Raw genomic sequence first — 23387 nt, 5'->3', positions numbered from 1 at the left:
GGCACAGGCTGTGTGGGGCAGAGGGCCCAGCCTGCCCACCCCCAGCGGGGCGCATACTTGCTCACCCTGCCACCTCCTCAGGCAGGATCGGCAGTGCCTCCCTCGCCCCCAGGGTGCCGAAAACACTGCCCTTTGACGCAGAGCCGGAGGCCTGACACCCCACACACCTCCCCTCCGTCCCGGGACCAGACAGACCCACTGGAGCCAGGCTGGGGGTGGAGAACGGTCCTCAGAGGGACTTTATGGCCACTCTCCCCAACGACGTCCTTCAGGCTGCGTCCTGGACACAGAACGGGAAGCGGCTTCCGCAGCAGGGTTGGGGGCGGGGGACAGAGGCCGGGAGTGCACAGCACGGTCAGGGCCGGCGGCGGGTGGGGGTGGGGGGCCCGGGCAGCGCCATCCCTCCAGCAGGTCTCAACAGGAAGGAACAGCTCACGCCGCAGCAGGAGAGCTTCAGGTTAGACAGCAGGCAGCACTTCCTGGAAAAGGGAGGTCTCTGGAGAAGGAGTGGAGGCCCAGGTACTGCATGGGGGCAGGGCAGACGGACAAGCCCAGGCACCTGTCAGTGGGGCCCAGCCTTTCATGAGGGAGGGACCCAAGGACCTGAGCAAAGCCAACCAGAGGGAGAGACTTCCAGAAGGCCAGCTGACGGGGTGGGAGTGGGGAGCCAGCTGGGAGCCCAGTCCACCCGGCCCAGTGGGTGCTGGGGTCCGGGCAGGTGCAGGTTGAGCGGAGCAGGCCCAGCAGGGCCCCTCCAGGCTCGGGAGCTTCCTGGTCTTGGCCAGGCCTCCCGGGCTGCGGCCGGCTGCAGCCTGCCCTGTGGCCGGACGGAGTGTGGGTCTGAGCTCGGCCATCCCTCTGGGAAGCCCTCCGTCCAGAAACTGCAGCTCCCCTCACAGGGTGAGCCCAGCCCACAGGAGGGGCTTTGACCTGCCCTGCCCGCAGGACACCGTCCCCACCAGCGCCTGACCACAGTGGGTAGGGGACTTACTGGGCCCAGGGCCTGGTCACCAGCCCCACCCCGAAGGTTCTGCAGGAGGGCCACCACTTCCAGGTTCCCAGCTGCCTCTGCCTGTGGGGGGTGTTGGGGGCGCTGCCTCAGGCCATCAGACCAGCAGGCTGGCCCTGAACCCCACCCCCCCACCAGGGTGCACTCCCACCCATGCATCGAGGACCCCATGTCTCCTCCATGCCCCCCTTGTTCCCACAGCTCTGGACCATGGTGGGGGGGGGGTACCTGGGACAGGAGAAGGGATAGCCCCCTCCCCAACCCACGGTTCCCACATATGGAGTGCCTCCACAAGGAGGGCAGGGATTGGGCATTTGGGAAGAGGGGAGCCAGTGGCACAGTCAGGGAGGGCTTCCTGGAGGAGGTGGTCCCAGAGAGGGCACCAGGGGCACTCACGACGTGCAGCGCGCTGTGCCCATCATACCCGGGCTGCCTCAGATCGGCCCCCGCCTGCCCCCATGCCCGCAGGCCCTCACAGTCCGCCCTAGATGCCAGCCTGGGAGGGGGAGGGGAGGAGAAGGAGCTGTCGGGGACTCCTGGGTGCCCGGCCAACTGCCCAGAGGCTCTCTTGCAAAGCCAGCCCCGAACAGCTGACCCAGCAGCAACCAGGGTCCCCGGGTCCGGCCAGGAGCCTGGCCTCTGGTGTCTGTCACCCGTGGGGGTGGCTGTGACTCAGGCCAAGGACACACACACACACACGAGTGCTCATACACACGTGCACGTGCACACACACCCCACCGGCTGAGCACCGCCTGCCAGTCTCGTCTTTCACAAGGTAGCTCTCCCCGGGCGGGGCCCACAGCGGCGGGAGGAAAGTCAGAGGCAGCCCAGTAGTGGAAAGAGGGACACACAGGGGCCCGGGTGGGGGGCTCTGGACCAGCAGGCTGGCCAGGAGCGGGTCTGGGCCTGCCCACTCTGGAGAGGCGGGGGCACCGAGGGGCGGCCCTCTGTCTTCCCCCTGCTCTGAGGCGCCCCCCGAGCCTGGGACCAGGAGCCACGGGCGGGGTCCACACCAGGGGTGCCAGCTGGCTGCGGGGAGGGCAGGGCCGACCCCCGGGACTTCCTCTGAGTCAGGAGCCCGCAGCAGCAGCCCCCACAGGGCACGGGGTCGTCTCTAAGGTGAATCACGCTGACGCACCGCCAGCAGCCCTCGGACCTGGCCCCAGGCCTCTCGCGCTGGTTCCCACACACACTCGCTTCTCGGGGAGCTTGTCAAGGGCCCCCTCAGGCCAACCAAGCAGCTCAGGTTGGATGACCTGCTCCCGTGGGACCTGTCACTGCCCCTCCGCCTGCCTCCCCGGCTATCAATCGAGGAGCCGTCGAGGCCCACCCGGGTGCAGCCCTGAGCCGGGTCACCCCAGGAGTCCTCCGGAGCCAAGCCCTTCCTGCTTGGGTCCCGTCACCATGGGTCACACTGCCCCCCAAGCCCTGTCACCGTTGAAAAGTCAGCAGGATATGTCCATCGGGGACACTGAACTCCAGGGGGGAGGGGCTGAGACTGGGGACCCGTGGGGTCTGTGAGCCCCACTCTGTACAGGATGGGGATCCCCCAGGCTGGGTGAGACCTCGCTGGAGCCAAGGCAGGGGGCGGGGGAGAGGCTGGCCAGCGGGGACCCGGGGGCTGGAGCTTCAGGCCCTCATCCTGGTGAGCAGGCAGCCACCCCCCACCACCGCCTACTCAGCCTGAGATGCAACCCCGGGCACCCACCCTGGGGGCTCTGACTTCAGTGCCGCTCCCAGGCCCCCAGCCTGGCTTCTGCCGGTGCCCCGGCCTCGCCTGCCTTCACCTCCCCTTCCCCACGACCCTCCTCGCTTCCAACCTAAAGGCCTTGGGCCTGGCCTGCCGCGCCCCAGGCTGGACACGAGAGGAGCTGGGGGGCACCGGGGAGGCCACCCCGCAGGGAGGGTTTGGGGGATAGAAGACCCTGGGCTGCCGCCTGCCCACCCCCCACCCCCAAGGGCTCCAAGGGCCCAGCTAGTGCAGACGAAGGGCAGGGCGGGCTCTCCCCGTGTGAAGCTCCCCCCACAGCCCACCATCCCTCCCTAGCGCTTGGTTTCCCCCTCGGAGGCCCAGGCCCCCCCATGTCCCAGGAAGCACAGGCGCGCCTGCAAGCCTCACCGGCACAGCTCCGTCCCTGAGTCCTGCAGCTCCTGGGCAGACAGGCAGGCCCCAGCTGCCCGCAGCAGCCCAATGACACCCCGATGCCTGCCGTGAGAAACAGCGGGGTGACCACCTGCCCGAGGCAGCATCCGCCAGATGCCAGCAGGCCAGGACCAGGAGCCCACCCATGCCAGACGCACCCAGACCCACGCTGGGGCTCAGCCCGGGCCAAGCAGCTCAAGGCCCAGGCCCACCCGAGGGCACAGCTGTGGGCACCGGGAAGGCCCAGCCTGGGGGACTGCCCTTGTGGAGCTCACACACACTCAGGCAAAGACTGAGTCCACTGGGCCCGCGCTCTGCCCTTGAGGGTGGGGTGGCGAGGAGATACCAACAGAGGACGCGGGGACAGGCTGGCCCGCAGCAGGGCCCAGATGACCGCAGGCGTCCAGGGGCACCTGGACTGGGCCCCGCATGCGGAGTGAGCCTCCATGGGCTCGCGGGGTGGGGGTGAGGCTCGGCGAGGCGGGGGAACAGAGAGCGGGGCCGGGGGAAGGACCATCAGCTGCAGTCACCCCACTCCTGGGGAGCCTGGGGAGGAGGGAGAGTCCCACAGGCTTGGCCCCCGCCGCCAGCCCAGAGCCTTCCGGGTGGGGCCGCCCCGCCTCGGGGTACAGCAGGGCCCTCTGAGGGGTGAGACCGGTTTGGGAGGTGGGGGAGGTGTTGTGACAGCGGCCGGGACGAGGGGGTGGGGCCAGGATGGGGTGAGCTCACCGTGCCACCCACCCACGCCCCAGGACGAGCAGCCTGGAGTCTGCAGCCAAATCAGCCTGGCCTGGGTGCCGCGGGCACACCCCACAGGCACCCCACCCCTCTGCCCACTGCCAGGCCTGTTCTGAAAACCTTTGATGCCCCCAGGAAGGAGGGGGTGCTATGAGGCGCCCCAGCCCAGGGCCAACCTGAAGAGGTTGGTGGCTTGGACTCTCCGTGAGACTCAGAAAATCCCCAGCAACAAGCCAGGTTCCCACAGGCTGAGAGCCCCTGGGGAGGGGTGCAGGGCCTGCTGCAGACACCACACGGAGCTCAGCTCTCAGAAGGGGGAGACCAAGCAGGACAGGCACGAAGGACAGGGAAGGTGGGCGTGCAGTCCACGGGGTCACCAAGAGTTGGACACAACTGAGCGGCTCACCAACAGCAAAGACACTGGGAAGGAAAGTTCCTAGACACACACTCACACAGGCGTCCAGCAGCATGTGCGTGCGCACACATGCGTGCGCACACATGCGTGCGTGACGCGGCTCTGGGCGGCTGGACAGGGGGAGGGGAGGGCATGGCAGCGCCACCCGGCTCGCCGGTCTTCCCAGCAAGTCCCCAGCCCCCGAGGGACCTAAGCCCCTAGAGGGAGGGGCCAGGTGGCCTCCAGGCCCCCCACGTGCCGGCCACTGCAAGTCCCCACGGACCAGCAGAGCAGGCGAGGCTGACCCTCGGAGAGAGGCCAGGCGGGCCTGGGTGGAGGCAAGGGGACCCCCACCCAGCAGAGGACACGGGGTGCGTGTTCACCCGCCAGATGCCCACACCTCTGCCCTCATGCTGGCCTGCTGCCTGCCCCAGGGGCCGGGCTCAGAGCTTGAGGCCCTGGCTCCTGGGGGTGACCCCCAGCTCGTGTTGATCCCCACACAGCCAGCCCTGCCACGGGCCATCCCGCAGCACAGGTGACCTCTCCGGGTGGCCCCAGCCTCTGGCCTTGGCTGTAGAGGGGCCCGTGCCCTCCGACCCTTAGAAGGAACTGGGCATCAGGTGCCCAAACCCACTGCCCAGGGCGCCAGGTCCTCAGTAAGGACTCGGCTTTGCAAGTCTCTACCTGTGGAGCGGAGGTGGGAACCTCCCCAGAAACACTCAGGTTGGGGACCTGCCTTAAAAAGCCAGGGTTTGTCAGACAGGGCCAGCTTGGGGGACCAGCCCCGAGTATCAGGCTTGCTGACTCCACTCCCTAGGGCGCCTGCGCCCACCCTGCCCACCTGGCACTATGCAAGCTGCCTGCAACCTGCTCCGCCCCAGTGCTGGGCAGGGGCTTCCCCCTCCGCCCTCGCCCCAGCCCCTCAGGCAGAGGGTGCGGGGAACACACGAGGCCTCTTATGCTTTTCTTGTCAGAAATTCCCTGCCAGGGTCTTGCTGGACCTGGCGTGCTCAGCTCGGAGGTCACCTCCAGGAAGCTCTCCCTAACCACCCTGCCCCGAGCAGTCCTCCCAGTCTGGGCCCTGCCCACGACCGGCAGGGTCACTGCTGGTACCAAGGGCCCAGGCCGGAGGGAGCAAGGCTCCAGCAGGAAGGTGTCTTCGGTGCCCCCTGGCTCTGCCCGGGGAAGCCATGTGACCACAGGCACACCGAAGGCCCCCCGGGAGGCAGCTCCGTCCAGGCCTGGCCCTGGGAAGTGCCCATGCCTGCACCCCCACCACAGTGCCCGCCGCCGAATACCTGCCCCCCACGGCCAGCAGCAGGGGGCTGAGGCCACCCTTGTCCCGGGCGTTCACGTCCAGCCCTCTCTGTAGCAGCATGGTGACGGCCCCAGCCTGGCCAGCCCGGGCGGCTGCGTGCAGTGGGGTTTGGCCACTGAAGTCCTCCAGGCTCTGGTCACTGCCCTGGGGGGACATAGGGGCCCATCACCCACCGAAGGAAGGCCACGGGGAAGGGACACCCCGGCACGAGGCCCCATCGACTGCAGTAAGGGAGCAGTCCCCGGAAAAGGAGATCCAGCCCACCCCCAGGCCATGTGTGGCCAGGCTGGTCCCCAAGGGTGGACGAGAGACTCACCAGCTCTACCAGCACCTGCAGGGCCTCCAGGTCGCCCGTGTAGGCCGCGGCACAGGCCAGGCTGGGCACCAGGGCGTCCCACATCTCATCAGCCTCCTGCAGAGGTGGCAGAAACACCTTGGACCCCTGCCCCCTCCCCGAGGCCTCTGCCGTACACACGTGGCTGCTGCCCATTCCCCCACCGCTCTCCTGGACAGGCCTGTCCCCACGCTCACTCCACAGGGGGGACACTGAGGCACATGGTGGGCCCCAGGGGCAGCAACCAGACGGGGTGCCCCCGTACCGGGTCTGGACACTTTGCCCAGAAGCAGGGCGGTGAGGGGGGTCACCAACAGGTCCCAGTCACTGCCGGGAGCCTGGTTCAGCTTGAATCCCACAACCCAGGCCCAAAGGCCAGCCCTCAGCCCCTTCCCGGGCCCAGGCACCCTGGCCAAGAAGGGAAGGGGCCCCGGTCTGGCCCCTCCTCCAGAGAGTATTTGGAGCAGACCGCCCTCTTGCCCCAGCTGACCCTGCCGGTCCTGGGGTGCCCCACCAGGTGAGGGCCACTGTCTGCACGCTGCGTACACACTACAAGAACCCCTCTGGACCGCCCAGCCCCTTCCAGCCCCCTCTGGATGCCCGCCCGCGAGTCCCTGCCAGCCCTCTCGGCTGCCGCCCTGAGCCCTGCCTGCACCCGCCCACCCCCGCCAGCCCAGAAGCAGGCTATGCCTGGGAGTGTTCTGCTCCCGTCCCCCTGGGCCCCTACCCACGCTGCACCTGTCTCAGACTGAGGAGCTGGGCGATCCCGCGCCCCAGCACACTGCCCTGCAGAGAGGGCCGGGGCTCGTCTGCAGCAGGTGGCGTCATCTCCCCGCGCAGGTCCCTGGCCAGCAGCTGGGGTGCACGGGGCGGGGGAGAGGGGGTACACACAGAGAGAGACGGGCAGCTCACCAGGAACTGGACCCAGCAGTCCAGACCCACCAGGCGGGCCAGGCACCCCCAGCCCCCAGGAGAGGGTGAAATGCCTCCATCAGGTTCCATCCTGAGGCCCAGAGCCTGACCCAGCCAGGTCCCCACAGCAGCTCAGCCCACCCTCCAGCCTCCAGCTCAGGGTCTCTCTGGGCCCTGGTGGCCTCTGCCCAGCGCAAGGGGCCAGCCGGGGAAGCACCAGGGTGGGGATACCCAGAGAGCAGGGAGGACCTGGGGCTCCCTGAGAAAGTGTCGGGTGTGGGGCTCCCCAAGAGAGTGTGGGGTTGTGGGGCGGTGTGGGGCTTGGGGGAGGTGATGGGTCGTGGGGGCCACTTCTAGCCTCCCCACAAAGCCCAGGGACACACCCCCCCAGGCTGGGCCCACCCACCACACGCGAGCCGAGGGGCGCGGAGGCACACGCACCTCCTTCCTGCCGTCCAGGCTCAGCCCGGGCAGGCCCAGCACGTAGGACAGCTTGGCCAGTGCCGCCTCGGACGTCATGTCGAAGCCCGGCACTGTCCCGGCACCACTCAAGGCCTGGGGGTAGGGGGGCACAGGTGGACCGTGAAGGAGGCTGGCGACCAGGGCTCGCCCCTGCCCCCGCCCCAGGCACCCCCCCCACCACGCCCACCACGCCGGCTCCGTAATCGGAGGTGACGGCACCCTGGAGGCAGTGGGTGCAGTTGATGATGACCAGGCCACGCTCGGCCGCCGCCCGCAGCTCCTGAAGCAGGTCGGGCTTGGTGGGCCCGTTCCCGGAGCCGAAGGTCTCCATGACCACACCCTTCATGGGGGGCTGCAGGAAGGCCCGGACCTGTGGGGGTGGGAGGCGGGGACTCGCTTCCACCAAACACGGGGACCAACAGGCTGGCCCCCGGGCAGTGGGGACTGTCCACCTTGCTCCCCTCCCCATCCTCCCTGAGTGACCCCCGTCCCCTTCTGAGCGTTAGGGCCATGAACACTGTGGAGACAGGTCAGAGGTCACAGGGAGCCAGCCGGACACGAGAAAGGGCTGTCAGGGGCCTCACTGAGGGCAGGGGCCCCACCCCAGCTGGGCCGCCCACCACCCTCCTGGCCCCTCCATCCAGCCCAAAGCTCTGACACATGACAGGTGATGCTCCCAGCAAGCCAGCAGGAGGAGACGGGCCCTGCAGCTGGACACACTGAGCTCAGGGCACCGCTGAGGCTGAGCTGTTGGCCTGTGCTAAGGGTTCACCCCCCTGGCTGTGTCCCCATCAGAACCTTCAGTTCAGCCCAGTGGCTCAACTGTGTCCAATTCTTTGTGACCTCATGGACTGTAGCACGCCAGGCCCCCCTGTCCTTCATCAACTCCCGGAGCTTGTTCAAACTCATGTCCATTGAGTCAGTGATGCCATTCAGCTATCTCATCCTCTATCATCCCCTTCTCCTCCCGCCTTCAATCTTTCCCAGCATTAGGGCCTTTTCCAAGGAGTCAGTTCTTCGCATCAGGTGGCCAAGATACTGGAGTTTCAGCTTCAGCATCAGCCCTTCCAATGAATATTCAGGACTGATTTCCTTGAAGATGTACTGGTTGGATCTCCTTGCTGTCCAAGAGACTCTGAAGAGTCTTCCCAGAGCCTTCAGCCCTCATCAGAACCGCCATCAGCTCTCTCCATCTCTCCAGGCAGAAGCCAAAGGTGAAAGCTCACCTGTTCCTGGCAGCTACCCAGGAACCAGCAGCCTGGAGTCTGGGACCCATTGCTGGATGACGCCGGACGATGCAGGTCCTGCCCTGATGGCCCAATAGCCCCCATGGAGTGAAGCCCTGGGGTGCCACCAGGGAGGCAGGGGGCCTACCAGGGAGGCAGGGATCCCAGGGTAGAGGCGCAACAGGCCCACATTCTGCTCCATGCTGCTGTGCACCACCAGCCGGCCCTGCCCGCGGACTCTGCACACCAGCTCCCGGTTGACTGCGGGGACAGATGGACCAAGGGTAGACTTCAGGCCGTCTGGGGCCACGGCCGGGCCCCGCCTCCCCCTGGCGCCTCTGAAGCCCCCTCCCCTGCCCTCCCTCAGCTCGCTCAGGCAATGGGTGCAACCCAGCCCGAGCCAGCCAAGTGGTGGGATGGGATCCAGGGGGCAGGAGGACCCTGCAGGGGAGGCGGGGTGTAGCTCGGAGGTAGGGCCTCCCAGGCGAGGGCACGGCTGCTGTAACAGTGAGAGGGCAGGGCGAGGGGCCCCAGGAGCAGTCTGGGCAGCAGCCAGACTCACCGGCCCCTGGCGGGGCGCCCGCCGGGCCCCAAGCCCAGCAGGTCCACGAATGAGCGAGTGAATGAGTCTTCAGGATCCCGCACCTCTGGGAAAACCTCCATCTCATTCACCCCAAAGTCTTAGGGGTACCGTGAGCCCGGCCCGCTCCCCACACCCAGGTCAGGTTTCTGGCTCCTGAGCCCCGAGGAGAGTGGAGCGGCAGCGCCCGGGGGGTCAGTGCCCGCCGCCAGAGAACCCCCCGGCCTTCAGGCTGTCCGTGGGCCTAGAGGCCGCGGCTCTGCAGGGACTGCACGCCAGACTCCCAGCCCTCCTGCTGCACCCACGGGCGGGTGACAGAGGCAGGGGTCCGGGCAGCAGGCCTGGCCTTTGACCCTCAGGAGCATGGCATTGAGCCCGAGTCCCATCCTCTTGGCCCCTCAAGCGGGCAGAGGGTGGGTGCCAAGACCCCTCAGGAGGCTGTTGAGGGAGCAGGTGCCAAGGAGACCCCTTCATCCAGCCCAGGTAAACCAGGCCCAGAGGGGGGAAGGGGCTTGAGAGGCTGCCCAGAGTCAGGTGCAGAACTCAGAGGGGAATGGGGGCTCCTCCAACAGCCTGTCCTGTGGCGGGTGTGAGCCTGCCTGCCTCCTGCTTGTTTCCACCAGAGGAATGCTCACTCAGTTCAGTCGCTCAGTTGTGTCTGACTCTTTGCGACCCCAGAGACCGCAGCACTCCAGGCCTCCCTGTCCATCACCAACTACTCCCGGAGCTTGCTCAAACTCATGTCCATTGAGTCGGTGATGCCAACCAAACATCTCCTCTGTTGTCCCCTTCTCCCGCCTTCAGTCTTTCCCAGCATCAGGGTCTTTTCCAATGAGTCAGCTCTTCGCATCAGGTGGCCAAAGTACTGGAGCTTCAGCTTCACTATCAGTGCTTGCAATGAATATTCAGGACTGATTTCCTTTAGGACTAACTGGTTGGATCTCCTTGAAGTCCAAGGGACCCTCAAGAGTCTTCTGCCAACACCATAGCTCGAAAGCATCAATTCTTCGGTGCTCAGCTTTCTTTATGGTCCAAATCTCCAATCCATAGATGACTACTGGAAAAACCATAGCTTTGACTAGATGGACCTTTGTTGGCAAAGTAATATCTCTGCTTTTTAATATGCTGTCTAGGTAGGTCATAACTTTCCTTCTAAGGAGCAAGCGTCTTTTAATTTCATGGCTGCAGTCACCATCCGTAGTGATTTTGGAGCCCCCCAAATAAAGTCTGACACTGTTTCCATTGTTTCTCCATCTATTTGCCATGCAGGGATGGGACTGGATGCCATGATCCTTGCTTTTGAATGTTGAGTTTTAAGCCAGCTTTTTCACTCTCCTCTTTCACTTTCATCAAGAGGCTCTTTAGTTCCTCTTCAATCTCTGCCATAAGGGTGGAGTCATCTGCATATTTGAGGTTATTGCTATTTCTCCCGGCAATCTTGATTTCAGCTTATGCTTCAATCAGCCTGGCGTTTCGCATGATGTACTCTGCATAGAAGTTAAATGAGCAGGGTGACAATATGCAGCCTTGACGGACTCCTTTTCCTATTTGGAACCAGTCTGTTGTTCCATGTCCAGTTCTAACTGTTGCTTCCTGACCTGCATACAGATTTCTCAAGAGGCAGGTCAGGTGGTCTGGTAATATATCTCTTTCAGAATTTTCCACAGTTTATTGTGGTCCACACAGTTAAAGGCTTTGGCATAGTCAATAAAGCAGAAATAGATGTTTTTCTGGAACTCTCTTGCTTTTTCCATGATCCAGCGGATGTTGGCAACTGGATCTCTGGTTCCCCTGCCTTTTCTAAAACCAGCTTGAACATCAGGAATTTCACGGTTCACGTATTGCTGAAGCCTGGCCTGGAGAATTTTGAGCATCACTTTACTAGCGTGTGAGATGAGTGCAATTCTGTGGTAGTTTGAGCATTCTTTGGCATTGCCTTTCTTTGGGATTGGAAGGAAAACTGACCTTTTCCAGTCCTGTGGCCATTGCTGAATTTTCCAAAATTGCTGGCATATTGAGTGCAGACTTTCACAGCATCATCTTTCAGGATCTGAAATAGCTCAACTGGAATTCCATCACCTCCACTAGCTTTGTTGATAGTGATGCTACCTAAGGCACTTGACTTCACATTCCAGGATGTCTGGCTCTAGTGATTATCTGGGTCATGAAGGTCTTTTTGTAGAGTTCTTCTGTGTATTCTTGCCACCTCTTAATATCTTCTGCTTCTGTTAGGTCCATACCATTTCTGTCCTTTATTGTGCCCATCTTTGCAAATGAAAAGTAACTGTCATGTGATAATAAACCAAGGAACATTCCAGAGACACGCTGCCCTTTCACAGAGAGCTGGGAGGAGGGGGCAGCTGGGGGCGGGAGAGGAGGGAGCTGAGTGTTGGGGGGAGTTGGGCGTGGGCTCAGAAGGAGCGTGGCTGCAGCAGCAGCAAGGAGCGGTGTCCTTTATTTTAGGGCCAGGCAGCCAGGAGTTCTGGCTGCAGAGGAGGGTTTGCGGAGACAAAGAGGGCACACCCACCACGTGACTAGCCCGTCCCCTGAGAGCCCATGGGACCCCGAGTCCGTCCACTTGGGCCTGCCGGGCACGTGCAGAGGGGCCAAGGGGGAGGGAGGCTGTGTGAGGCCCACCGCGGCCAGGTGGGCTCCCGCTCAGTCCTGACCGTGGCCTCAGGCTGACGCAGCCGAGCCTGGTGCAGTGGTGGTTCCAAGTCCCCTGCAGCCACTGGGGGCCCACTGGCCAGAGCCTGGAGGCCTGACTCCCCCTCCCCAGGGCCCGGGTTTCTTCCCGGGGAGGACCTGGGGCTCCTGGAGACCCAGGTGACCACATGTGCCGTGGCCACTTGGCAGGGGTGTTGGGACCCGCGTGGGGGCAGCACCCTGTGTTCCCCTCCTGGCACAGCTCAGCCCCTCCCGAGCCCCGGCCTCACAGAGGGCCGGGAAATGCAGCAGGAAGCAGTGAGGGGCTCCGCCGGGCATGCCCCGGGCAAAGCCTGGCGTTTCTCAGCTCCTGTACTGGGACTTGCCTGGGGTCCTTGCCCCCACATGGGCACCCTCGCCCCGGGCCGGAGGACACACTGCTCCCGGGTTCACAGGCGTGGGGTGTCCACGTCTCGCCCCTCAGGGCCAGCGTCAGCCATTCACCCGCCCAGCCACTGCACCAGCATGCCCTGTGCTTCGAGGCCAGCATGGGCTTGGTGTGGCCCCAGGCGGGGCCTGGGATCCAGGGTGGACTCCTCTGCACCCTTTAGCGGGCCGTGTCCTGGAAGCTCCCCTCTGAGCCTCAGACCAGGAGTGAGGGGCCAGCCCCAGCCTCAGCCCCACGGGGCAGGCAGGCCTGCACAGCGGCCGCCCCACCTTCGTGCCCATTCTTCCTTCCTCAGCTGGTTGGCACCGAGGCAGGACGGTCTGTGCGCCACCACTCAGCACAGCCCGGAGGCGGATCCATCCACCAGCACCAGCCCATGTGCCACCTCCTCCAGGAAGCCTTCCTGACTCTCACCCTCAGCAAGCACGTGCCCTCTGCCTGACCCCGGCCATGCTACACACATCTCAGACACACGGACGTGTTCTGGGCCTCCCCAACCTCCAGGGCATGCGGACAAGCAGGGTGGGTGGGCAGGGGGAGGGAAGTGCAGGCTAAGGCCCCGGAATGGACTCAGGACTCGGGCCGCGACACCACCCTGCATGTCCCTTCCCTCTCGGTGTGCAGTTCTGACACACAGTGTCAAGGGTCCCCCCGCCCCTGCCCACTGTGGCCCACAGCCACCTGGCAGAGATCCTCTCCTCCCCAGGGCAAGCGTGGGGGCCTCAGGGGGAGATCTCAGGACCCACCCGCAGCTGGAGGCATCAGACAGCTCCAGGAGGGGGGCTGGGGCAAAGGGTCCCCTGAAAGTCCCCAGGATGCGGTCACCCCACTGGAGCCATGTCCCCACGAGGCCACTGAGGGGCTCCTGGGCCGGGGGCCCCGTGGCTGGGGCGGGGCACCCGCGAGGCTGGCCCCCACATGGCCTGGCTCTGAGCCGGGGTGACCTGGGGGCGTCCGCACTCTCAGCGGCCTCCCCCCCCGCGCCCCCCGGGTTCTCCGCAGAGCTGAGGGCCGCGCTCCCCCGCCCAGGGCCGCCCACAGGCCCCGCAGCAGCCGCGCCCCCGCTGCAGGCCCTGCGCGCTTACTCGTGACGTCAGCGCCCACGGCGGCCAGAGGCGGCAGGTTGGGCGAGCAGAAGGCTGCGAACCTGCGCGCGTCCACCTTGGTCACCCGGTTGCCCCGAAACAGCTGATTCTGGAAGAACAGGCAGACCTGCGGGGCGGGAGGGGGCCGCGGCTCAGCGCCGGGGAGCCCGGACGGCCCCCCGCTTCCCCTCACCCACCAGCACCTCCCACCCCACTCCGGAGCCGTTCCTGGGGCGCGCGCGAAGCTCCTCTCCACGGCGGGCCCGCCCCGCAGGGCTCCTCCCCTCCCCTGAGATGTGCCAACACGCGACAGGGCAAGGTGCAGAGGGGGTCCCAAAACCACGCCCCGAAGGGCCTGCTTCTATGAAACTTAGGCACGTTCACGTGTGTGTGATGAAGATGGACATACACGCCGCGTCCTCGGCTGGGACAAGTCAGACATGCGTACATCACACACGCAGAGCCCGGGAGAGCCCCCCGCGCCGCCAGCCGCAGGTGTCTGGGGTGGGGCGCGGGCACAGCCTCCCGCTGCATGCTGCTTTCCCACTTTCTCACGTTCAAGGGGAAAGACGGAGCTTTAGCCCTGCCGGCCCCCTCACCTGCGTCCCCCAGGGCAGGCGCCCGCCCCCACCCCGCGCTGCACCCCAGACCCCGCCCCGCCCGCAGGGGGAGGCGGTACCTCGGGGATCACGTACTGGCCGGCCAGCAGCAGGGCGCCCAGCAGGTTCTCCCGGCCGTCATTCCACAGGGCGTGGATGGGCACCTGGGGAGAAGCCGGGGCAGGCGCGGGCCGCTGGGCGCTGCCGCTAGGGGGCAGCACCTGCTGACCGCGCTCCTCCCGCACGGGCCTGGCCCCCTCTGCTCCCCGAGACCCCACTGCCCCCTGCCGGGTGCTAGCCAGTCCTCACGCTTCAGGGAGCACAATGCCCTGGGACCCGTCGCTGCCCAGCCCAGCTCCCTGGCCCCCAGGGCACCAAGGCCCTGCTCTCACACTGCCCAAGCCAGCGCCTGGGCCAGGCAGGCAGAGGGGAGCCGGGGGCCGACCGCAGGTGCAGGTGAGGGCAAGCAGCTTCAGGTGGGGCCTCCGAGCACCAGGTCACAGACCTTACCCGTATCTGCTGTGGGGCCGATGCCCCAGGGGTGACTGATCTGTACCCAGCTCCCCACTCCTACCCAGGAAGGCGGAAAAGGGCTGGACTGCCATGGCGTGGGCAGAGGGGTCGGCTGGGGAGGGGTCCCCCTGGGCCTCCAATGGAACCGCCCTGGGCTGAGCCGCTGTCCTGGGTGCTCATAAGGCCCGTGGATGTGGGCCGGCTGCCCGGCCTCTGCGCCTCATCTGCCCTGGTTATAGCAGGAGTGTCCCACCGGGGCCAGCGCGGAGGAAGGGACAAAGCAGGGCCGCAGGCTGGCAGCGGGCAGGATCCGGGCGCTGATCGGGCACTGGCCAAGCAGAACCACCAGGACCCGCAGGACCAGGCACGGAGCCGGGGACTTGCCTGCCCTCGCAGCGGCCCTACGGCCTGGGAAAAGGCCCTGATCCATGCAGCCTCTGCCCAGCGGGCGCCCGGGGAGGTACCTGGGCCCCGGTGAGGATGACGGTTTTCTGCAGGTTCTCCAGCACAAAGGAGAGCACGGAGGCGGCGAAGGCCATGGTGTCGGTGCCGTGGATAACCACAAAGCCGTCGTACCGCGCGTAGTGGCTCTGCAGGGGCGGCGGCCAGCTCAGGCGGCCCAGCTCCTGGGAGCAAGGGCTGGTGCCCCCACACACGGCTGGCAGAACTCAGGGACATGCGGGCGGGCCCTGGTCACTGCCAGCCGGGGAGGCCCGCAGGGAACGGAGCCCCTGCCCCTGTGCTCTGCTCTCTTCCAGGACAGCCTCCTCCCCTGAACCCCCAGGGGTCTCCCAGTGACACCCCTTGGCCCCGAGAGATCTTGGCGGGGGTCTCCAGGCACTTTGATCCCGAGGTGGGCAGATTCCTCCCGCAATGCCCAACCTGGGCTCCTGAGCACACTGTCAGCTGGACGACAGCACCAGGCCCAGCTCAGTGCTCTGGAGGGCCCCTTACTGAATGACCACTGCCCCTGAGGGCAGCAGGGGCTGCAGGGCGAGGAAGCCTACCCGCCTCTCGTCCAGTGGGAAGGCCAGACATGCACACCAGCAACAGGCGCGAGGCATAGCCCGCGCTGGAAGACGAGATGTCAGAGGTGGGCAGGGTGCGGATGGCAGGCATGGGGACGGGCCCTCCAGGGAGTCAGAAGGCCCCCTGGCATGCAGGCCAGCTCTGCAGGGACAGCCCCCAGCCACCGCCTCCGTGGGAGCAGCCGAGGCCTCAGGGGGCAGTTGGCCTGGGCTGTGGTTGTGGGGAACCATGGGGCCCAGGACCTCTCTTGAAGCCCATCGAGAGACCAAGCCAGGCGCGGCTCGGAGCTGCATGGGAGCAGAGACACGTGGTGGACTGGGCCGCCCTCTGCCGGCCACACCTGGAAATTGCGCATGGCTGGCTAGCAGGATGAAGAACTGATGCCTTTGAACTGTGGTTGGAGAAGACTCGAGAGTCCCTTGGGCTGCAAGGAGATCCAACCAGTCCCTCCTAAAGGAAACCAGTCCTGAACATTCACTGGAGGGACTGATGCTGAAGCTGAAGCTCTAACACTTTGCCCACCTGATGCGAAGAACTGACTCATTGGAAAAGACCCTGATGCTGGGAAAGAGTGAAGGCGGCAGGAGAAGGGGACGACAGAGGATAAGATTGGCTGGGTGGCATCACCGACTCAGTGGACATGGGTTTGAGTAAACTCCAGGAGTTGGTGAAGGACAGGGAGGCCTGGCGTGCTGCAGTTCATGGGGTCACAAAGAGTCGGACACAACTGAGCGACTGAACTGAACTGAACAGCAGTCCTAGGTGCTCAGAAAAGCCGTCAGGCCCCAACTGTGGGTGCCGCTGGCTGGAGACCAGGGAGACTGCCCCGGACACAGCTGCAGACAGCCAGAGGCAGGGCCAGCCCCTGGCTGCCAGGAAGGGTGTCTCAGGGACAAGCCTCTCTCTGGGGAGCGGGGTTTCCTTAAGGGGGGAAGGTGAGAAACGAGCCGGGAGGGCCGCCACCCCGGGAGGCAGTAGCTGGGGCCAGTGCTGGTGGGGTGGGGGGATGGAGAGGAGAGCTGATGGGGACGGGGCGCTCTGGCTGCAGGCAAGACATCCGCTCGGGGCTCTAAACCACAAGCCCTAAACCCACTAGGACTGCACTCCAGGGTGGGCTTGGGGCAGACAGAGCGGGGTTGGCCAGGCGTGGAGTTGTCAGTCTGCAGAAGTGTCTCGCGTTTCCGCCCAGGACACGGACTGGGACAAGCTAAGTTTTCAAAGCGAGACAGCCACCTGTGCCATTTCCTCACTGGACAGGTGGGCGTGGGCCTCGCTGCGCCCCCTCCAGGGTGTAGGAGAGAGGGTCGCGGGCGCCGTGCTGCTGAGGTGGGCGTCCCCCATACCGCTCCCCCCGCCCTCCCCGCACTCCCTGGTCACCTCGATGATCTGGGCAATCTGCACCCACTCGGTGATGGTCATGTCACTGGAGTCAAAGAGGGGCTGGCACTCCAGCACTGTGTAGAAGACCCTCTGGTCGGGGCTGGCCGGCCTGCAGGAGGGCGGACGGCAGGCTCGCACTCAGCACCCCCTCCGTCAGCGGCCCCATCCCCTCCGCCCAGTCGGGCACCCAGGGCCATGGCCTCAGGCCCTGCACCTCCACAGCACCCCCTTCCGCCTGAGGCTGCAGGAACAAGGACCGTGGTCCCCCGGAAGGGCTGCTCCACGGCAGGAAGTGAAGCAGGATGTCCCCGGGAGCAGGGCCACTGGCAGGAGGGGTCGGCGGCCAGCAGGGATGAGGACCGGGCAGCCTGGGCCCTGACCTGGGAAGCAGGACCTTTCTGGGGGCGGCGTGGGGGGGGACCCCGGGGCCAGCCCCTGCCTCCCCTGAGGGACTTTAAAGGGGACTGTGGTCAGTTCCAAAGCCACCAAAGTGGGGCTGGCGCCCTCCAGCAACTCACTGCAGACACCCCGAGAAGCCACAGCCCGCTAAGCCAGCCTGGCAGGTGCCAGGCTCAGGGTGGCCCCCACCCCATGACAGCTGGCTGTCGTCCGTGCCCAGGACCCAGGGGAGCGCCCACTCACGGCAGCACCAGGGTGTCCTCAGGGAGGCCGCAGGCCCGAGCATGCTCCTCGTCGTGGAACATGGGCAGCATCCTCAGAACTGCGGCCAGGCCCCTCCCGGGGACGAGCACTGTGGGTGGGGCGGGTGGGGGGCTCAGGGGCTGGCAGCCAACACCAGGGCCCCCTCACCCCTGCTCCTTGCTGGGGGCTGGGCCCCGAGCAGGACAGGGGCTAGGCACTGCGGGTGAGCTCTGGCCCTTGAGGGAGTCGGACTGGGTGCTCAGGCCTGCAGCAGTGCCAGGGCCCTGGCAAGTGTGGACCACTGCCCGGAGCCTGGGCCACCACTCTCCCCCAGACAGCCCAGGGGTCCGCCAGGGGCTCCGGCCACGTCCTGGCTAACACCTCCACCTCCAGATGAACCCATGGCCCCAGCGAGGCTCACAACACACACACACAGCACCCCTCTCCCCAACTTCCCAGAACATCCGCACTATTCTGACCAGGACACACTGTTGCCTCTGCCTGACGCCCTCCGCTCCGTACCCCTTCTAACCCAGCAGATGCTCCCCCTCCAGGTACAGGGCACCACCTCCAGGAAGCCCTCCTTGATGTCCAGGTCCTGGTATCCTTGCCACACACATCCAAGTTACCCCTTCTCCTTCCCTGGCCAGAAGCACGCATCTAAGGAGGCACTAGGCAGAAATGGCACATGTCCTAAGAAAAGCCTAAGAAGCCCCAGTGTCTCCTGGAAACAACTTCCTCAGCAGAGGCTCCCAGAAGAATCTTTGCATCCAGGCCGTGGCCTCTTGTCCCATCCTGCTCCCTGTGAGCTCCGTGACCTGGGGCAGGTGGGCTGACTCCTCCTCACTGAGGTTCTGCTGGGCATCGCCCACGAGCCTGGCCGTGCTGGACACCCGGACGCAGCAGCAAGGACAACACGCACCCCACCTCCCCCCATTCCAGAAGAGCTTCTTTGGCTGAAACACATAAGACCTCCAGGACCAGGGGCAACGGGCACCTGGGCGGAGATCTTGCTCCCAGTCTTCGCCCTCTGCCAGGTGTATCAGCCTCCTGCTGCTGTGTAACAAGCTGCCCCATGCTCAGCAGCTTAGACAGCAGCCTTCATTATCTCAGCCTGGAGGTGGGGCGTGGGGTGAATTCGGGTGTCGGGGGTACTTCCTGGAGGTGCTGGAGCAGGTCTGGTCCAGGCTCACCCAGCGGCTGGCAGAACTCAGGTTCATGCCAGTAACAACCAGGAGTCTTCCCAGCCCACACCCCTGGCTGGGGGACCCCGCAATGGACAGTGGGTCCTGACACTGAATCTCTCTGACCTCGCCTGTGCCTCTTCCCCCCGGCGGGGCCCACTAGCTGCCCCGCCCGCGCCCCTCACCCTCACCGCCCCCCCGCCAGCTGCCCCGCCCACGCCCCCCACCCTCACAACCCCCCCCCCGCCCACCCCAGCCCTTCTTGGGCATGTGTCTCGTCCTCAGGCTGGCGGCCAGGACCTCTCCCCAGACGTGAATTCGGCCATGCACTCCTTTCCTCGGGGTCATGGGCCCAGCATCAGACCCTCCTCCCCACCCCCGCCCCCAGCTCACTGATGCCCCTGTCCCCACCCTGCAGCTCGGAGCAGGGCTCAGCTTCCCTGTGCCTCCCCCTCCGAGGAACAAATCATCACAAACCCAGGGAACCAAAGCAGCAATGTTTGCGGGCCAGAAGCCGCAGACTCTGGGCGGCAGGCTGGGCTTCCTGCCCCAGCAGCCCCTCCACACGTCCACCTGCTAAACCCCAGGCCCAGCTCCCGCCAGCCCCGCAGGAAGCGCAGCCTCAGAGGTCAGGCTGCCGTCTCCCCAGCCAGAGAAGGATACCTCGGGGAAGGGGCACCTTGAATAGCCACCCCCTCTTCCACCCAGGAAGCTCCCGTGGGGGCTCCATACGCTTTGTTGCAGAAGCAACATGGCTCAGGGAACATCAGTGCGAGACCGCCAGCCGGCCACCCTCCCAAGATGCTGGAGGATGGTCGGGACACGGAGCTGCTGCACAAAGCTCTGGACTCTAGCCCTGCTGCCGGGGGGAGGCCCCGACTTCAGACCTGGGCGTTGAGGGAGGCCCAGGGCCGCCCACCCACCTGCAGCAGGGGACCAGACAGCCCGCGGATGGCCCCACCTGAGCCCCAAGACCAAGAGGCAACGTCTCTATGGGCGTGCATTCAGGAGATGATGCTGGCTCCTGGCCTCCACCAGCGTCCTTGTGAGAAGGCTCAACGCCCAGAGGGGAGGGCGGAGGAAGGACAGAGCGGAGCCGGTGGGGTGGGGGAGGTCTCCAGAGGGCCCTCCTGCTGCCCAAGGCCCTGGTTTGGGGTCCCAGGTCAGGGCAGGCGCAGGAGGCTCCCACACCACTGTCTGCGCCAGCTCCCCTGCAGTGGGTGGCCTTGCGGGAAGGCTGTGGAAATCAGGATCCACAGACAGGGCGGGTGGTGCGCACGGCCACTGCCACAGGGCCAGGCCTCTGCTGGTGGACGCAGGGGGGTGGGCGCGGGGGCCCTGACTCCCGGGAACATCCCGCCCCAGGGCCAGGCCACTGCTGGTGGAGGCAGGGGGTGGGCGCGGGGGCCCTGACTCCCGGGAACATCCCGCCCCAGGGCCAGGCCACTGCTGGTGGAGGCAGGGGGTGGGCGCGGGGGGCCCTGACTCCCGGGAACATCCCGCCCCAGGGCCAGGCCACTGCTGGTGGACTCAGGTGGGGCGCGGGGGCCCTGACTCCCGGGAACATCCTGCCCCAGGGCCAGGCCTCTGCTGGTTGACTCAGGTGGGGCGTGGGGGGCCCTGACTCCCGGGAACATCCCGCCCCAGGGCCAGCGGGGTAGCCCAAGCTAGGCCACACTGCTTTCATTCTATTGTCCCGGGGCAAAACTCTGCCGACGCATCATACAAAGCAGCCAAAAATGTGGGGAAAACGGTGGTGAGAGTGTCAGGAAATCAACAAATAAAAAATATTGTTGTGGATTTTGTAATATTATTGGCTTTTAAGAACGGGAAGTTTGTTATTTTCTTCATCAATCTAAGTAAACACGTGTTACCAAAAAAAAAAAAAAAAAAAAGGCGGGGAGGGGTTTGGGAAACTTCCCTGGCTGTCCAAAGGTTAAGACGTCCCCTGCAGGGGGCGCAGGTTCGATTCCTGGTCAGGGGACTAAGACACCACCCGCCACACCCAGCAGCAAAAACAAAGCAACTAATAAGCAAACACCTGCTTTCACATCTAATTCTGATTTTGTAAATCAGACTCTTTTTCTTAACGAGGCCCCCAAGCTTCAGGCCCTCCGCAAGCGGACGCGGCCGCACAGGGCCTTGTCTCCCCGCTGTGCAAGCGGGGAACTGGTCACGGGCAGCGGCCCCACAGACACGTTCTCCCGTAAGGGCCAGTCTGCCCCCAGGACAGGGAGTGCGTGCAGCCTGTTCAGTGAAGGGCGTCCAGGCCAAGGGCAGGAGAAGCCGTGGGCATTGCCTCTCAGGATGAGGCTGGGCTGCCCGGCCCTCCTGTGGCCTCCTGGCAGGTCCTGGCCCCTGCAGACCCCGAGGCTCCGCCCGCCGGGAGCCGGGCCCACAGGGGGCACACGGGACATCGGGGTCTCCGGCTGGGGTGCTGCTGACCCTGGGCTTGCTGTCATCGACTGATTTCATGTTCCCGATGTCCCTTGACCACTGACATCATCTCTGATCTCAGAGGGGGGACGGGCAAGGGCCGTCCCCAGCCGCCGCGGCCTTGCCCTCCCCTCAGCATCCTGACCTTTGGCAGGGCTCGCGTGCCTGACAGGCCACCGTTGACCAGCAGGCGCAGAAATGCTCCCAACAGTGAGAATCCAAACAGCCACGGGAGCTGGCGGCCCCTCACCGCCCATACCCGCAGAGCCAGGCCGGTTAATTATTGACCCCATGACCGGAATCCCCAGACAGACAGGGCCTGAAGCGGCTGGGCGGCCCGGCCTCCATCGGGGCTTGGAGCAGGGTCCCCACGCCCCAGGCCTGTGTCCTCCACACCCCTCCTTTGCCCTTCTTCCCCCACCCACCCCTTCCTGGCCCAGGAGCGCTGCCCTGAGGGATCTTGGGAGACCGGCCTGCCTGGAGGTCACTGCCCACCACACTCCATCTTTCTAGAGCCCCTTCCAGACAAGGGGATTTGCAAGCTCTTTGGCAAATGCAGAGCCTGTGGGAGTGAGCCGGGGGTGTCCGGGTGGCGGGGGCAGTGATGGGGGGCACACAGCACAGTACAGATGGGGTCACGGTCAGAGTTCCCCTAGTCCCTTCAGCCCGGACCCTCGACACCCAGGAGCTGAGCTCAGTGGGGTCACAGGCATCACAGCTGGCCAAGCGCCAGGCCTGGGGGTCTGGGCAGTGACCGGGGTGGGTCAGGGCCATCTGAGGACACCGGCAGAGCCTGCCTGCTCCCCTCTCTCTGCCCCAGTCCTGCAGTCCAGGGGGAGTGACCCCGCAGGGTACAGAAGGATGTGGAAACCCCCCTGGACAGGGCTCTCTGGGAGTCTGAGCCCCGGGGCCCAGCATAGACTGGAACCATCTGTGGACTGGCGGGGCCGGGGGAGGCGGGCATTAACAGGGACAGAGGACGGGAGGCAGTCGCTGGCGAGAAAGGACTCGTGGCATCTGAGTAGCTGCTTCAGGGGAACCGCGTGATCGGGGGTGGGCGTGGAGGATGCTCTGTTGGCCCTGGGGGTTGTTGGGGGGCACAGCTGGTTCTGAGGGAGGTGGAGGGCCCTGGGAAGCTGGCAGAGCTCCCAGTAGGAGGACACCCCAGGGCAGGGTGGGGCGGCCCCAGGAGTGAGGCCCGCGGGGGACCTGGGGGCGCAGGGAGCAGCCGAGGGCTGGGGAGCAGGCTGAGGGGACATGGGCGGAGGAGGGCCAGCGCCCCTGCTCCAGAGTGCAGGGCAAGGCTCCAGACAGGCTGAGGGGCTGTCTGGGCCCCTCCTGGAGGGCAAGCACCCCCACACCCAGGACCCGGGGCCCACGTGGAGGCCACGCTGCAACACTCTGGGGGTGCGTGCGGTGCCCTGCCCACCCCTGCATGCTCCCCGGACCAGGCTCCTGCTCGAGGCGCTCTGCCCTGCCTGGGGACACCCCTGCCCCAGGGTCCTGCGGCCCAGCTCCCCCCGACACCAGGCCCTCCCCCGCCCAGCAGTCACCCCTCCCTGACCCAAATCCCGTCAGAGCCCCAGGGCAGAGGGGAGCGAATGCTACCGCCCAGTCTCCTGGTGCCAGTGGGCACTGACCAGAGCCGGCGGGCCGGCCAGGGACAGCGGGGAGTGGCCGGGGTCGCCCCGCAGCCCCTGGTGTCCGGAGTGAGAGGCCCGGACAGCCCTTGAGCACCTGCCCACCAGCCCGTCTGTGCAGGGACGGGGGTCCGACGGGAGCCACGCCCCCGGGCTCGGGCAGAGAGGAGCCGGCGGCAGCCCTGGGGGGCCGGGTGGGGGGCCTGGGCGCCCACCGGAGCGGGGGTCAGGACGGGTCAAAGGCCGGCCGGCGGGAGCACGACCCCCACGCCGCCCCCCACCCCGAGCCGGGCGCCCGCCCCACTCACCGCCGCGCTCGCTTCGCATGCCGATGGTGCCGCCGGTGTAGACGGCCAGGAGCCGCCGCTCCGGCCCCGCCGCGCGCGCCATGCCCGCCGCCCAGGGCTCCGAGGGGACGGGCGGGCCGGCGGGGCGGGGCCTGCGGGGCGGGCACTCGCGCAGGGTCGGGCTGTACCTGCCCCGCCGGGGAGTGTCGGGGCAAGGGGGACGTATTAGGGACAGGTCCCAGCGGCCCCAGTGGCCCGGGGCGTTTTGAGTCGCTGTGACTTGTGGCACAAGGGCCTTGGACGGTGGCACCCAAGGACCCCCAAGCAGAGAGCGGGTGGCCCTCCCCACAGGCCCTGGCGCTCCCCCTGACCCAGCACTGTA

General features: G+C 66.0%; 1 protein-coding gene across 3 annotated transcripts; it reads right to left on the bottom strand.

The window, feature by feature from the left end:
- ASPG (asparaginase) lies at nucleotides 213-23122 on the bottom strand. Of its 3 annotated transcripts, none has more exons than XM_018066608.1 (16): nucleotides 23027-23122; nucleotides 17459-17567; nucleotides 16814-16925; nucleotides 14872-14997; nucleotides 13975-14058; nucleotides 13296-13422; nucleotides 8685-8797; nucleotides 7498-7680; nucleotides 7290-7403; nucleotides 6675-6791; nucleotides 5919-6014; nucleotides 5583-5746; nucleotides 3129-3215; nucleotides 1406-1505; nucleotides 992-1072; nucleotides 213-559 (listed from the first exon to the last, which is right to left on the bottom strand). In XM_018066608.1, the coding sequence occupies exons 1-16, from the start codon at nucleotides 23106-23108 to the stop codon at nucleotides 356-358; spliced, it is 1899 nt and encodes a 632-aa protein (XP_017922097.1). In that variant the 5' UTR covers nucleotides 23109-23122; the 3' UTR covers nucleotides 213-355. The 3 variants fall into 3 exon arrangements, with proteins under 3 accessions (XP_017922097.1, XP_017922099.1, XP_017922098.1); XM_018066610.1 differs by having other exon boundaries at nucleotides 218-479; XM_018066609.1 differs by having other exon boundaries at nucleotides 363-522.

This window comes from Capra hircus, chromosome 21 (genome assembly GCF_001704415.2).
Source record: "Capra hircus breed San Clemente chromosome 21, ASM170441v1, whole genome shotgun sequence".
Taxonomy (NCBI): domain Eukaryota; kingdom Metazoa; phylum Chordata; class Mammalia; order Artiodactyla; family Bovidae; genus Capra; species Capra hircus.
This window is presented reverse-complemented; position numbering and strand designations above follow the sequence as displayed.

What these genes read in the sequence shown, in the direction of transcription:
- ASPG (XM_018066608.1), bottom strand. Translation starts at nt 23,108, where the DNA reads ATGGCGCGCGCGGCGGGGCCGGAGCGGCGGCTCCTGGCCGTCTACACC. An exon ending in GCCAGTACGTGATCCCCGAG is followed by an intron (nt 13,423 to 13,974) that starts GTACCGCCTCCC and finishes CCCGCCCCGCAG; the next exon opens with GTCTGCCTGTTCTTCCAGAA. An exon ending in GCCTGGACGGCAGGAAGGAG is followed by an intron (nt 6,792 to 7,289) that starts GTGCGTGTGCCT and finishes CGTGCACCCCAG; the next exon opens with CTGCTGGCCAGGGACCTGCG.